The sequence below is a fragment of the Castor canadensis genome, chromosome 6 (genome assembly GCF_047511655.1).
Source record: "Castor canadensis chromosome 6, mCasCan1.hap1v2, whole genome shotgun sequence".
Taxonomy (NCBI): domain Eukaryota; kingdom Metazoa; phylum Chordata; class Mammalia; order Rodentia; family Castoridae; genus Castor; species Castor canadensis.
In genome coordinates, this window is record NC_133391.1 from 145,129,499 (window position 1) to 145,145,264 (window position 15,766).

General features: G+C 32.8%; 1 protein-coding gene across 4 annotated transcripts in view; it reads right to left on the reverse strand.

The window, feature by feature from the left end:
* Nipbl (NIPBL cohesin loading factor) overlaps window positions 1-15,766 on the reverse strand; it is a 180,912-nt gene that overhangs the window by 71,187 nt on the left and 93,959 nt on the right. For 3 of the 4 annotated variants that reach the window (XM_074077606.1, XM_074077607.1, XM_074077608.1), the window contains 4 exons: window positions 12,680-12,840; window positions 11,650-11,746; window positions 8,536-9,162; window positions 1,119-2,744 (listed from right to left, as the gene is read on the reverse strand). In XM_074077606.1, the coding sequence (XP_073933707.1) occupies window positions 1,119-2,744; window positions 8,536-9,162; window positions 11,650-11,746; window positions 12,680-12,840 (2,511 nt within the window). The remainder of the gene's footprint in view (window positions 1-1,118; window positions 2,745-8,535; window positions 9,163-11,649; window positions 11,747-12,679; window positions 12,841-15,766) is intronic. The other variant, XM_074077609.1, reaches the window with a different exon arrangement.

Consider the following 15,766-nt stretch of genomic DNA (forward strand, 5'->3'; position numbering starts at 1 on the left):
GAATACAAAATTACATTTTTTCCCAAACTGCCATTATATTGTCAGCACTTATGATTCTCCCCCTGAAATATTCTTATTCAAGTAACCAGAGAATTTAATTCAGCCATGCAAAAATAACCTCAACCCCACTTCCATAAACTTACAATTTAACCCAATTTAATAGGTAAATTTTATACCCTATTACCTTTGCATAACAGGGCAAAACTAGTTTGCAAATATAAAAACATATTTAACCACCTATATCTCCCTATTGTAGCTTTCTAAATTACATGCATTCAAATCATTCACCAATAATTAAATCAGAAATAAGTCTGTAAGAAAGTAGTGTAAGACATTTAATATTTTAATATTTTATTTTTTAGTGGTACTGTTATTTGAACTCAGGGCCTTTCGCTTGCCAGACAAGTATTCTACCACTTGAGCCACACCCCTGTCCTATTTGATTCAGCTGTTTTTCAAATAGGGGCCCACATTTCTGCCTGGGCCAGCCTGGACTGGGATCCTCCTATTCATACTTCCTGAACAGCCAGGAGGAAAAGGCCGACACCATCAGGTCCAGCTTAGTGGCTGAGATGGAATTTCATTAACTTTTGCTCAGGCTGTCCTCGAACTGTGATCCTTCTAATTTCTGCCTCTCAGGTAACTGGGGTTACAGATGTGAGTTACTGTACCAAGCCAAGAGACTTAATATTCTTAAAAGAATTTATAACATTGGTTCTTATAAACCGTAACTTTACTGAGATGTTAAAAATTAAATTCAACTTATCTAATTGCAAAATGTAGTATCTATGCAGTCAAGGTATCTAAAGTAAAATACATTTATTCCTATACATTATTCACTTGGTTAACAAACAACTTTCAGAAATACCTGAAATAATCAGACAGTGAAAGAACATCTCTGTAATCAAATAGAAGTAAAATTCATGACTATTATGAGTAGTCCAAATAGGAGAAAAAAGGTTGTGAACTTTTTATCTACATACCTGGAAACATTTCACTTTTGCTTTATGTCCTGTTTTGTGTAGCAGCTTTTTAATTTAGATTTCCATTGTTTTATGTTTATTAACCATAAACGTTAAAGCTGCTTAGAATACAAATGACATCAGAAGTATTCTTACCTTTATTTGACTTTGATGGTTTATTCTTGATAGATTTAAGAGAACTTCTTGATTTGTCCTCTCTATCTTTAATTAGTTTCTGAACATCATCCAAAGACAGTTTTTGCAGAACAACTACAGGCTTAGCTCCTTTATTTAGATCTTCAACTAATCCCATTTTTTCTACTTTGTCTTTCTGCTCTCCTTTCATGTCCATTTTCTTTGTCTCCTGAGTAATATTGCCATCTTTATCCCTCTTGATTTTTGGAATGACAAAATTTTTCAATGCACCAGACCTACCCCCCAACAAATAACTTGGAAATTCTGCCTTATTGTCAGGGTGTGCTTTATTACTGTCTACTTTACTCCTGTTACCCTCTGTCCTTTTGTCATCTTTACTATTTGGTGATTTAAAACCAGGTTTATCAGGTCTTGATTTGTTGGAATCTCCTTGTTTAACGCGAGGACTGTCAGGTCTTGATTTCTGTTCCCCAGGAGATGGTCTTTCCCTTGAGTCCCCTGATTCGTGCCTGTGTTTTCTTTCTAGCTTATCAGTTTTTGAACTATCAGATTTAATGCCATGTTCAGTTCTACTAGAGGATCTCAATGTTTCTGGTCTTCGAACTCTAGACTGATCCCCCCGATGTCGCTCTGACTCAGCTCTGTCCTCTGATTTTTGTTTACTATCATGGTCACGTCTTAGCGACTCAGAAACAGATCGCCCATCAGGTCTCTGCTTTAAGGTTTCAGCTCTTTCTGATTTTAACCGAGTTGAATCAGATTTAATATCCTGTTTATGTTTAGACACTTCAGGTTTTTTCTCTGTTGATGGCTTTCCAGAATCTCTCCTATTTTCATGCCTGTGTTTTGGAGTTTCAGGCCGGCCTTCATTTTTTTGCTTTGGAGTTTCAGGCCGGCCCTCACCTTTTTGTTTTGGAGTTTCAGGCCGTCCATCACCCTTCTGCTGTTTCGGGGTTTCAGGACGCCCATCACTCTTTTGTTTTGGAGTTTCAGGCCGGCTTTCACCCTTTTGCTTTGGGGTTTCAGGTCTTGATTTTGTTTCTGACCTGGTACTGTTTTGTTTGTTGTCATTTGGTTTTTGGTCAGAGAGTCTATTTTCATTCTGTTTAGGCTCAATTATGGTGCTCTCATTTTGTTTGGGCTCGGTGGTTCTGTTCTCATTTTGTTTAAGTTCTTCTGTTTGGGTCTCTATTTTAGTTTCTAACTTACTTTCACTTGATTTTGTCTCCACCAATCGGTTTTCATTTGGTTTAGATTCTGACAACCTACTTTCATTTTGTTTCATTTCACTCTTTGAAAGCTCAGGATCAGACTTTTTTTTAGGTGTCTCAGGATGGTTTTCTTGTGTAGATTTAAGATTTCCAATAATATCTTCCTGAAGGACAGAAATAGGTGCATCGTTACATTGTTTGTTTTCTTCAGGCTTTTTTATGGAGTCTGAATCCTGAGTTATAGAAGCCTGAGAGTCCACTCTTCCTGCCTGATGAAGATCAATGCTAACCATTAATGCTGGCCTTGACCCATTTCCCGTAGAACCCGTCTCCTGAGAAGCTGGTCTATTACCTCCTGTAGCACCCCCAGCCTCCTGTGGGTAAGAATCTTGTTTTCTTTTTTTCAAAGGCTTATCTGAAATTTAAAGATAAATATTCAATCAGTAATAGACATGTATTCTTATTCTTACTAAAAACCATATGGACTGACTTTTTAACGTCGTAATTCTTTTTTTAAATGTAATGAATGCAAATGTAAATAGGCATATACAAAATAGTAAGCATGAATGACATAAGACTTTTAAAACTAAGGTCTGAGGAACTCTTCATGTTTGCTGAACTTCAATAAATAGTAGTGACTAGTGAAAAAGAATTTAACAGCATACTTTTTGAGAGCATATTAAGAATAAGGATATAAAATGAATAGAATTTATAACACATGAAATATAAACATCTATTTATATCCCTTAAGTGTTAAAGATAAAACAGATTCTTTATACAGGAGTAAGACACTCAGTTATAAATCATAGTCTCAAGATTATTTTAACTGCTAATCAAAAACAATTAAGAGCCTTAAGTCTGTCAACATACAAGGAAATATAATCTTTTACTCCAGATAAATATGTAAAAAAATGAAAACATAAAGAAAATGTAAATTATGCCACGGAAAACAAGGCACATGAGGAGAGTAAGGAAAAAAATTAATAGTTACTCATTAACCTTTGATCCAGAATTCAAATTCCTCAAAGTGTTAACAGTGCAGGTAGAATTTAAAAGCTAACAATGTTAGGAGTACATTTAGAATAAGGAAGTAATATATACCATAGGTATTAGTCAAAAGCATGTAAGAACTTTTGGGATAAATCCTGTCTTTTTTTTTTTTTTTTTTGGCAGTACTGGACTTTGAACTAAGGGCTTTGTGCCCACTAGGCAAGCACTCTACTGCTTGATCCACACCACCAAGTCCTGATAAATCCTGTCTTAAGCAATTTCCATTGCCAAAAAATGCTTGTGGCTCTTCTAGGAATTTATATATTAGCCTCAGAAAGAAATAATTATAGCATTCTGAAATGAAAGGACAAATACACATACAAACACAAATCCAGAACTGCAATAAACTGTAAGACATTTTTAACAGCTGTATATTTCTATGCATGATTCTAGTTCTGACTAAAAAGATCTTTAGGTGATTTTTCTATAAATTGAATCTAAAGCTAGTTCTTAAGAATAGTTATACAATAGCAGCTTGAAGTTTTGTCTACTTGAAGAGCTGAACTACTTGACAGCTTTAAGGTAACATTGTTTCAAAGAAACAAGTTCAAACTGACAAGTGAAAACAACCCCTAATTATTAAGGAATAAGATCTAAAAACAACAACAAAAACCTTTTTTAACCGCAATACTTCCTTCAGACACCAAAATTCCATTGTTTTGTTCTGAAAGTAAGAAGGAGTAATTCATTCCAATTTAAGATGTAATTAAATGAAATTAAAATGTACTTCGGGGCTGGGCATGTGGATCAGTGGTAGAACACTTGCCTAGTATGTGCAAGGCCCAGAGTTCCATTGGCAGAATGCTCCCACCAATGTACTTTGGATATTTGCTTATTATTTTTTGCAAAACTAAGTCAGTCTGCTCCTTCAGTTCTCCAGAAGTCAAATCTATCATGACACATGCTCTATTTCCAAAACAACTAATAATAAAGTATGCTATCATTAGATTTTCTCAAGTTACAAATAACGTAATCGTTTATATGATGCTTTCTAAATCAGTATCTAAGGAAAAAGCACTCAGAATGCTTAAATCTACGTTTACAGAACAGTTTTTAAATCTTGTCATACAAACAATTTTTTTTAGCTTGCCACAGGGCACGACAAGTAATTCCTAGATCATAAATAGGATGCTTTTTCATCTTATACTTATGCCTTAAGCTGTTATGACAAGAATGTAGAAAGTCACATAGTATAACTTAAAATTTCTGTATCTTTAATTCAATATGCTTTGTGAAAATCAGTAAAATGGTAACCTAAACATATTTTAAGAGCTATAATACTGGTTTCAGGTATCTGGAGACCTAAGTATGTGACTCATTCTTTTGGTAATATGAGTAATATATTTTTCCAGGAAAAATTTAAAATAGCTTAGAAGGCTAATTTTTAAAGGATTACAAAATGCTTGAGATTATATATAGATCATTAACCCTATCCTAATCTACCTTTTGTCATTACAATGAGGAAAGCAAGTTATATCAAATTTAACTATTTTAAACTTCAAATCCTATGATTATTTATAATAAAAATCTTATTTTTTACACAACATATAAAATATTGCTAAATAAAAAGTTTAATTTTTCAACCACCAAAAAATACTTCATGTCTGTAAAATTGGGGAAAGTTTCATCATTGCTGCAGGGATTCTAGAATATAGTAAAAGCATTCATTTTCTGATTTACTTTGTCTGATTCAGTTCCACTATTAATTTACTCCTATAGAGGGCTTCTGAATCTGTATTGATCACCTTACCTACTTTTGTTATGTCTTCACTACATCATAACTTGCACCTAATAATGGAAAGCCATCTCTATGAAGAATAATTTTATATTTGGGACACTGATTACCTTTAAACCCTCTTCAGCATCAAGAACCTTAAGATTGTATATCAGAATTCACATACTCCTGAAGAAAAGGTATACAAAAGGATATCATAACTTCAAAACCAAAAACACTTGCCGTCCAGATGCACATATTTGAGAATAAGATCCGCCCTTATAGAAAATCTGAACTCAATTACGCTTATAAGAAACACTTTAGAAAGAAAGCACAGTAATTGTATGCACAATATCCAATTAGGAAAATGAAAACATTCCACACCTAACCCACAGTACAGGCCAAGTGGCTCATTATCCTTATCTTGTCCAAAATTCCAGTTTCTTTATTTTAAATGGTAGCAGGTAATATAGGTTGAGTATCCCTTGCTTGGGACTGAAGTGCTTCTGATTTCAAAGTTTGTCAGAGTTTGGAATATTTGCATGAACTTTTGCAGCTGAGCATCCCTAATCTGAAAATACAAAGTTCGAAATGCTCTTAAATGTGATGCTCAATTAGTTTTGGATTTTGGAAACATTTAGGATTTTTGCATTAGGGATGTTCAATTTATAATTTACTTCTTATAAGGGTTACAGTGCAAGAGTATTGTAACATTATAAAGATTATTAGTGAAGCTAGGTCATTCCTTACACTTACTAACATGGAAAGTGGACCAGGGAAAAAATGAAATAGGCAAAGATGAACAGATACTCCTTCTTTGACAAAAAGAAAGCAGGAATTTTCAGCATATGAGGGAGATATTAATCTATAGATCATCCCAGAAGCAAAGATGAAGTCTTTTTAAATTAATTTATGTAATTACAAATGTTAAAAGTATGAGCAAAAAAGGTTGAGAGAAAGGTCCTTTGGAATATTGTAACATCAGGTTACAGATCATCCTTAACAATGTATATAAAAGTGTCCAAAGAGGAAAATAGAGAAAGGGACATAAATATCTAGCAACCACAAAAGTGTCTCCTGTATGTGGAAACCAAGGTATATTAGCTATTACAGTCTAGGTAAAATATTTAAGACTACTCTATTGCTTTTCTTGAATTTCACATTAATCGGCTATGTTTGCAGAACTTTCTAATCTAATTATGATTTGTGGCTATCAACAAGACCATTTCTCTCATAGCAAATGAATATACTAACAAACAAACTCAGACCATAGAGCAGAGCTCCCGATAAACCCATGTATACCAGATAAATAGTTGAGTTTGGTTCTTATTACTAGTAATAAAACAGTTGTGAAAAGTTCTCTGTGCTGTGTCTTAGAAAATATTAAGTCAGTTTTAGAATTAAGTCCTAGAAAAGCAAAAATAATTGAACTAATGACTAATTAATGTCAAGAAATTATTCTCTCAAGGGCTGACTACAAAACCACCACATCAGAAGAATTTCACTTGTATTTATGACCTCACCTATAACCCTGGAAAAACATATAAACACACTTGTAATTTTTTCCAAAATCTCAAGATAACTTCTTATATTAAAAAAAACTACTATCCCACCACAGAATGCAGAAACTGAATGCAAAATGACAAGGTTCAAATCAAAGGTATTGGGTTCCAAGTCTGCAAATAAATCTTCAGAATAACAGGAAGAAGTCTTTTAGAAAACAACTTAGAAATGACAACTACAATGTTATGTCAGCAAAACCTACTTTAATTTTTATAGCAACAGAAAATTCTGTATCTTCACCACAAACTGTAAGCCAATTTTGATCTTTGAACTTTTCAGCCACACCATCACAGATTACTGAGAAAACAGTTTAGATAATTCAAAGTAAAATATACATTACAACTTTGTTTAAAAACAGTATGTTGTATTTGTTGTTTTTGTTTTATTCTCTCAAAGTTACAAGTATAAAACAAGTTCACTAATATGCAATTATTTTTAAAAGTAAAAACTCTGGTTTCAATAAACATAATACAACAGAAGTTCAGGAAAGTTAAACTATGTCATTTCTTCTGGTTTTGTTTCTATCAGAAAATACTAAAAAAAATTAAAAATTACAATCCTTTTGAAGAACATGATTTTCTATAACACAGATTAAGTGTCGTGAAGAAATTCAGTTCTCTAGGCAACAAATACTTCTGGTCAGGCAATCACGATTTTGTATACTGCTTGAAACACTGAGATAGTATTCAAAAGTTTGAATAGGTTAATATTATAAAAAGAAGCTGAGTAATACTGCTCTCTTCATATAACACACATATACTTGAGAAAGAGATTAAGAGGAGGAGATAATACTTTCGAATCTATAGTTATTTATTTCCTGAACTCCCAAGTTATAAACCAAAGAGAAACAGAATTAGCAACATTTTATTTTATCCTTAATATCACATTTTATATGAAAGTTAAAAAAGAAAACAAAATCCCAGTTCTTTAGCTAGTTCTTTTTATGACTTACATAGTTTGCAAATATTATAGTAAAGTCATTTCTAAATATAATTCATCTCTTCAATAATGTTAAAAAGTTGTCCTAATAGGAGAAACAGTATGAATCTCTGGCATGTTTCTTAGAACAGGAACACAATTATTTAGTGATGACCATTTCACATAATGAATAAGATCATATATAAAAATGAGAACTATTTAATATCAAGACACTGTATTTTATAAAGCATGTTTTTAGTTTGGATAATGAAATGTGTATATGCATTTGGAGAGACATCAAATTCATAAATTATATTACTAATTCCAATCACTAATTCTCCAGTTTCAGTTAAAATATTCAAGGGATTTTGTATATAGTGTATACCAAATAACCAAGAATTTACAAGGCACTTACTTTTATATGATTGTAAAGCATGAAGCCTATAAACTAAGTTTAGTTATGCCTTCAAACTCCACCCTCCTATATACTAGTCAGGGAAAAGGGAACACTTAACTATACTCACCATGAAAATACCACAAACTTAAAACTCTTTCCCATAATTTGCTTACTAAAAAATTATTAAGATAGAAGAATTATAATTCATGTGAAATATCTAACTTGCCTAATAAGCATGTACATAAACTCTCCTAAAAGTACCTGCTTTTTAAAAAGTTGAAGATGTACAATTATGTTAACATAACTTACAAAAAATGCAAGTAACAGAGAATTTGTAATGTTCATTTTAGTAGAAGAACACAAGTAAAATCACAGTACATAACAGATGACATGTATATGGTACAGATTTATCAAATCTGAGACAGTTGCTTTAGGTAAAAAATGAAATTAAGAATTTAACTTCTGAGACTTAAATATCAGCAAAAAAACTATACTCGAGGAAGGAAAAAGAATTAACTACATATTTGCCCAGGTGGTGAAGTGGTAAAATTGAGATTATCTTACCTTTATCTTGAACTTCTTTTGAAAAGCGCTCCCTTTCAATAGCTGATTCTCTCTCAATTCGCTCAATTTCAGCCAATGCATCCAATTCTACTTCATCATATATAGGTCCCTGTTGTGATACCTGTTGCTGATTCTGTACCACAGAAGTTTGGGGTTGTTTTGTAGCAACTGAAGTGTTCTGTTGTAAAACAGGCACTTGATTTGCTGGAAGGAATGCTGTTTGTTCTTGCTGCGACAAACATTGAGCAGCATTTAGTGGGCGGTTTATATCCTGTGGAGTAATGGGTGTTTTTGAAGTCTGTCCTGGATACTGCACATTAAAAGGAATATCATTTTCTGAAACATTGCTATTTTCCATACCAGAAAGCATATCCTCTTGCTGGTCCATGTCTGAAGACCTTACACGAGAAAGTCTTAATGTAAGTTTTGTAGAGTCCTTGGAGGGAGAGCTAATTATATCATACATTGCAGCTTTCTCACTCTGTTCTTTTTCATCCTTGCCCAATTTCATTTTCTTTTGCTTTTTTTGTTTTCTTTCTGGAGAATCTAGCAAGATGTCTGGTGGAACATCTCGAGGTGATGAACAAGGTAGAGGTTGAGATGGTAGAATTAAAGGTGGCCTTGATCCTAGAAAAATGATTCGATAGAAATAAACAGTTGTGCTGGTTTTACATATTCTTATAGTGTGACAAAAACGTTAAGTGATGATATAGTGAAACTAGAATACACACATGTTAAGAAATTATCTAATCTAAGCCACTTTATGTTAGGACTATACAAGATGCTTTATGTACCAATTCAATTAATGTTTTAAAAATCCTTGACCATTATTATCATCACCATTTTGCAAAAAAACCAGAAAAAAAAAACACCCCAAAAAACGCCCATGAAGATTATAGATTTTAAGAAATTTGGTCAAAATTATATAAATAGCAAACATGAAAAGTTTAGAACTAGATTTTTCTAAGTCTGAATTATCTGAATTGTAATATACCATTATACTTTCCTATTTAAAGCTTACGTGGGAAATTATACATACTTCAGAACAACCTTTAAATTCTAACAGTTCATCTAAAAATCAAACTAGAATAATTGCCAATGTACTCAACCTTTAAAACTAGTTGGAAAATAACCTCATAACAGTTTAGACTTTTGATGAATAAATTATGGGGTTTATTTATTCTGTTTCTATTAAACGCTTTCTCTCTCTCTCTCTTTTTTTTTTGGCAGTACTGGGGTTTGAACTCAGAGCTTTGAGCTTGATAGGTAACTGCTCTACCACATAGTCATGCCCCCAGTTCTTTTCCTTTAGTTATTTTTCAGACAGGGTCTAGCTTTTGTTTGGGGCCAGCCTCAGACTTCAATCCTCTTACCTCTGCCTCTTGTGTAGCTTGTTTATAGAAATAAGGTCTCACTAAATTTTTGCCAGTGCTGGCTTCAAACCTTGATCCTCCTATGTCTGCCTCCCATGTAGCTGGGATTACAGCTGTGAACCACTGTGCCTGGCCTCTATTTAAAGTTTTCTGTCTGTCATTTATTTATCCATCCATCCTCCCTGTAGCATCAGAAGAAACCATCTATCCCCTTGTTATCCTTCCCCAGCAATCATAAATAACATCTCACTCTGATAACACTGGAATGCTAAATGTCTAACTTTGGTGGGTAATCTGAAAATAGAGTTACTCTGGAAGTTGTTTTCTCTTTCAGAGAGTTTTTATCCCTCAAATACATATACTCATAGAATTAAAATAGCTCATAAAGGTTCAGCTTTCTACTTCATCCAAAATGTCCCAGATAAAATAGTTGGCATACCATCTGTGGAAAAAAATCTTTACCACATGAGGCAGACTATATGTTTTAGATGTTATAATTAGAAATTCTCAAGGGTTAAGAAAATGTATTACCACCTATCTTGTAATTAATAACATGCTAACTTTTTAAAAGTGAAATAGTCTCTTCCAACAAAGAGAATTAAGAATCAGACTGAAACTTTAGTTAGTTTGTTTTTTTTTTTTGAAACTTTAGTTTTTTAAAATAGCCTCAACCTAGGCTTAAAATTCAAAATTTTGTGAACCTGTTATATACAGAAGGCCATACAAGGTTCTTTGGGAATTCAAAGACAAAATTAAAATTCATCTGTACGAGATAGTACATGAGAACTTATTCTATAAATTCAGAGAAAAAACATTAACTAATGGCTTGAGATTAGGGGAAGGTCCAAGGAAGATTATCCACTTAACTCATACCTGAAAGAATAAATAGGATTTTAATAAGCAGAAATGAAAGTAGATGTGAGAGATTTTGGATCATAACAGAATAGTGACAGAAAAGATTTTATGGTCATTTCAAAAAAAATTTTTTTTGGTGGGACTGGGGTTTGAACTCAGGGCTTCACACTTGCAAAGGAGGTGTTCTACTGTCTGAGCATACCTCCAGTCAGTAATTTCAAATTTTTAAGTTAAGATGATTCAGGACTAGGACAGCACTGAGAGACAGGAATGCCAGAAAGAACAGTAAAAACAATTCTGAAAATGATTTAAGTATCAGGTAGGGAAGTTTTGCCTGGAATTGAAAAATTGCAACTTGGGAGAAAAGACTAAGAGTCCTGCTATCAAAAGAAATCAATGCTGCCACTGAAACTGAGTAAATACTAAGGAAAAGGGACAATGGACGATTAAAAGTCTAGTGAGAAAAATCTTGAGAAATAAGTAGGGTGAAGAGCTTTAAAAAAATTTCAAGGAAAAAAGTAGGAAGAAGGTAAGCTCAATATCAAATAAGATTTTTGGGGAAGTAGTGGGGAACACTGATCAAAAAATTTCAAGTATTTAAGAGAGGTTAAGAAGGTTGGTTATAGCTTTGAAATATCATTAGAGTTATTGAGGAGAACGATAATGGATGTACCTGAGAACATTATCAATAATTTAATGGGATCTAAAGAATGCAGGAGATGAATAAGCCAATGAATAGAAAGATCAAGTCCCTTGATCTAGACCTGCTTGTTTTTTTTCTACAATGAAAAACAACAGAAAACAACAATTTGGTTTTAAGAGGTCTGACTCTTTACTCCGCTTGTAATATGAAATGTGTTGAAGAAAATCTTTGTTACAATAATACCTTTAGGAGTTCCGTCACTACCAGCAGGGGAGCATACTGGCTGTGGAGACCTCAAGGGAAAAGATGCAGCATTCCTCATGTTTGAAGAATCGCCATCCTAAGAATACAATATAAAATTTATGTCTTGAATTATAGGAGAAGCTTTACAGAAATCTTAAAGAGAACCAATAAAAGACATAAATTACTGACAGGTAAAGTGTTGGAATTCAATAGCATAATTCTTCTGCACTTTCCTGTTTTCTTCATGGTATATCTTAGCAGAATTGAAATTGTATCCAAAAGAATCAACAGCCTAAGTATGGCAATGAATAAGAAAATTGAAATTACTAGCATGCTCCATTTTGGTTTGATTTTTTTCTATAAAAAGGAGCTGTGAACACGCTATGAAGTTGTAAATGTCTTGAGAGCAGAGTCATCATTACCTCTGTTATTCTTTAGATATATGCAACTTACATAAAAATAGAGCCAAATCTATAATAAGACAAACTTCCAATATGTGTATTTCTTTTTTGGTGGAACTGGGGTTTGAACTCAGGGCTTCACGCTTGCTGCAAAGCAGGCATTCTACCATTTGAGCCACACCTCCAGCCCATTTTGTTCTGGTTATTTTGGAGATGAGGACTCATGGAACTATTTGTCTTGAACTTTGATCCTCCAGATCTCAGCCTTCCAAATAGGTAGGTTTACAGATATGAGCCACTAGCACCCAGTTTAGGATGCAAAATATTTTAATAACACCAAGGCAGCATTAAATTTCAGGGGAAAAAAAATAAATCTTCAGAGTGAGAAAGAACCAAGTGCTAATAAATAAAGGTTTATTATTTAAGAGAATATTTTGGTGTGAGCAGTATTAAATTAAAACTAAATTTAACTTTGCTATAGACCATGCTGCTCATATTAGATTCTTAGTACCTAGTATAAGCCTTGATATATAGTGGATAACTTTTGAATTGTGGAATGAAAATACTAGGTTGTCTGACAAATATTACATCTACTTTATTACCTTAATGATAACTAATATACTACATACATCACTACTTAGCCTGTGCACCATGTGTAGGTAGTCATCACTTGAGCCATGTCTTGGATTATCAGCATGATGATTAGCTGAGTTGCCAGATAACGGACCAGAAACTTTAGTATCATGTATGTTTCTCAAACCACCTGCAACAATGGGACTTGATACTGATGCTGGAATAAATAAGAACAAAAAAAAAAAGGTTTAAAAATAAACTATTGAAATTCTTAGAGAATAACTCTTCACAAAGAACATTTTAAGCATACAAAAAATACAATGAACACTTATGCACTGAGTACTCAACTTGATCAAATCTTAACACTGTGCCAGACATCACTGAGATTTACTCTTGAAAAGAAGTACATTACAGATATAGTTGAAGCTCTCTATTTATTTGAGCATTATTTTCTTCTGTTCTTCTTTCTTTGTTCCCTAGAACAAAATATTTTGACCTTAGAGTTCACTCTACCTTCTCAATATTTTTATACTCTTGCTGTAAATGTTTTCCTAAATAATACAGCAGCTTTGAACATAACTTTAAATATATATCCTTTCATAAACTGCTTTTTAATTTGTTATTTTATTCAGATTTATCCATTTTTATATGTTGTCTTAAATTTCTTTCTTTTAAATGAATAATTACATATATTCTACCATATAATGTATTTATCCATTCCTATAGTGGGACATTTAGATGACTGTCATAAACAATGTACATTCTTTTAAATTTGGGGGGTAGAGAGGTATTACTGGGGTTTGAACTCAGGGCTTCCTGCTTGCTAGGCAGGCAGTAAATAGCATGAGTCACACCACCAGCCCTACAACACATATTCTTGAACATTAGTCTTTTACAAATATATATGGGTTCTAAGGATCAATATCTGCATGTAAAATTACTAGATGTGCTCATTTTTAAGCCTTTCTCAGTATTATTAAATAGCTTTACAAATTCTTAGGTACATTTGTATTCATTAGTAGTATATGAGAGTTCCTGTTGCTCTATATCCTTGCCAAATATTTTTATCATTCTGAAGGGGGGATAGCTCTCATAGTCACACTAATTTGCATTTCCTTGACTATGTGTTAAGTCAATCAAGATATCTTTATGTGCACTGTCAGCCAGGGTCCCTCCTTAACACAAAAACATAAAATATTAATCTCCTATATTTTCTTCTAAAAAAATCTTACAATTTTTTTCAGTTAGGAGTTTAACCTATATAAAATTTCTTTAAGTATAATATGGGTTAGTGGTCCAATGTTACTTTTACCCAAATGGACAACCAATTGTTTCAGCACTATTAATTAATCATTCATTCCCCTATTAATATATGTTACCACACATATTAAGTTTTTATTTGTTCATGAATAAGTTCCTAGTCTTTATCATGTTCCACTTTACCATGTATTACTTTTCCATATCTGTACTAATATGATTAATTCCTGTTAGATTGTACTTCTATCCCATGCTTTTTTTTCAAAATTATCTTGTCAACTCTTGGGCTTTTGTCTTCCACAGGAACTTTTAGAAGCAGTTTAAGTTTGACAATAATCTTGTTTAAGATTTTTAGTAATGCTGCACTGAACTTATAGACTGGGGAAAATAATAATCTTTATGCTATTGAGTCTTCCCATCTATGAAGATGGCATAACTTGGGGTTTATATTTTAGGTTTTCCTTTATTCCTTTTGTACGTTTTGTTGTTGTTGTTGTAGTACCAGGTGGGGGTACATTATGGCATTTGAAAATGTTCTTACAATATATCATACTTGAATTCACACCCTCCATCTTTCTCCCCCATCTCCTCCGATTCCTGGAATAGTTTCAACAGGTATCATTTTTCCATTTACATACATGTGTACAGTATTTGCACCATATTCACCCTCTCATGCCCTTTCCTCATCTCTTCCCTCTCTTCCACTGGTACCAACCCCAGTCAGGACCTGTTCCACCTTCCTGTTCTCCAATTTTGTAAATGAAAAAAAATGAAAAAAAAAAAAAAAAGACATTTTGTTTGTTTCATAAAGCTACACAGGGAATTTCCTTGTGTCATTTCCATGCATTAATGTATTATAACCTGAACTGGTTCATCTCCTCTACTTTTCTTCTTTTTACCTGAGGCCCCTTCTTATGGTGGCTTCACCAGGTTTTAGAATTCTATATTCATTCTTGTATAGAGAGTACATCTACCATATTCGCCTTTTTAACTTCCTTCTTTTACCCTCCCTCTCTCGTATGTGACCTCACTCTAGTGTGACCTGTTTTACATAATATTGCTGTATTTGTTTTAGGTCCATATTCCATATATGAGAGAAACCACATTGCTTTTGGCCTTCTGAACCTGGCTAACTTCACTTAAGATGATGTTCTCCGGTTTTTGTAAGTTTTATTATTTTCTTCACAAAGATCTTATACATCTTTCATTAAATGTATTCCTAGGTTATCTTGTAGTTTTCTTTTAAAATGTTATTTAAAAAAATTATACTTACAGCTTATTACTGGCATATAAGATAGTTACTTTCATTATAATAATGCATATGGAATGTTTTTATTAAATACAGTATCTTCTCTGTAGCTTCTCTTGAATTTTCCATAAGACAATTAGATTACTTGAAAATGAGTTTCTTCCTGAACAATAATTATATATAATATACAACCCCCCTCAATATATGTATAATGCTTATTTTCTTGTATTGGCTACGATAAATACTTCTCATTAAGTAAGAGCGGTGGCATTAAAATCATATAGTTGATTTCATGGAAAATATTTCTAACTTTTTCTCATTACATGGCTAATCTTTATTAGAATAAACCTGTACCATTTTATTCTTATTCTATACAGTTTTAAAAATAATGAATGGAAGTTAAAGATTTTTTAATGTTCTTTCGGCACCTACTAAGAAGCTCACAGATTCCCCCTACTTCCATCAATCTCAGTTATAATAACTGCTTATAGTTAATCCATATACTCCTAATACATATCCAATTTGTTAAATAGGTTGGTAACACTGTTTATAGGTACCCTAATACTTGTTTAGAAATTTCATTTCCATGTTCATATATGATGGGTCATATGCTTTTTCACCTCACTTGACTTTTATA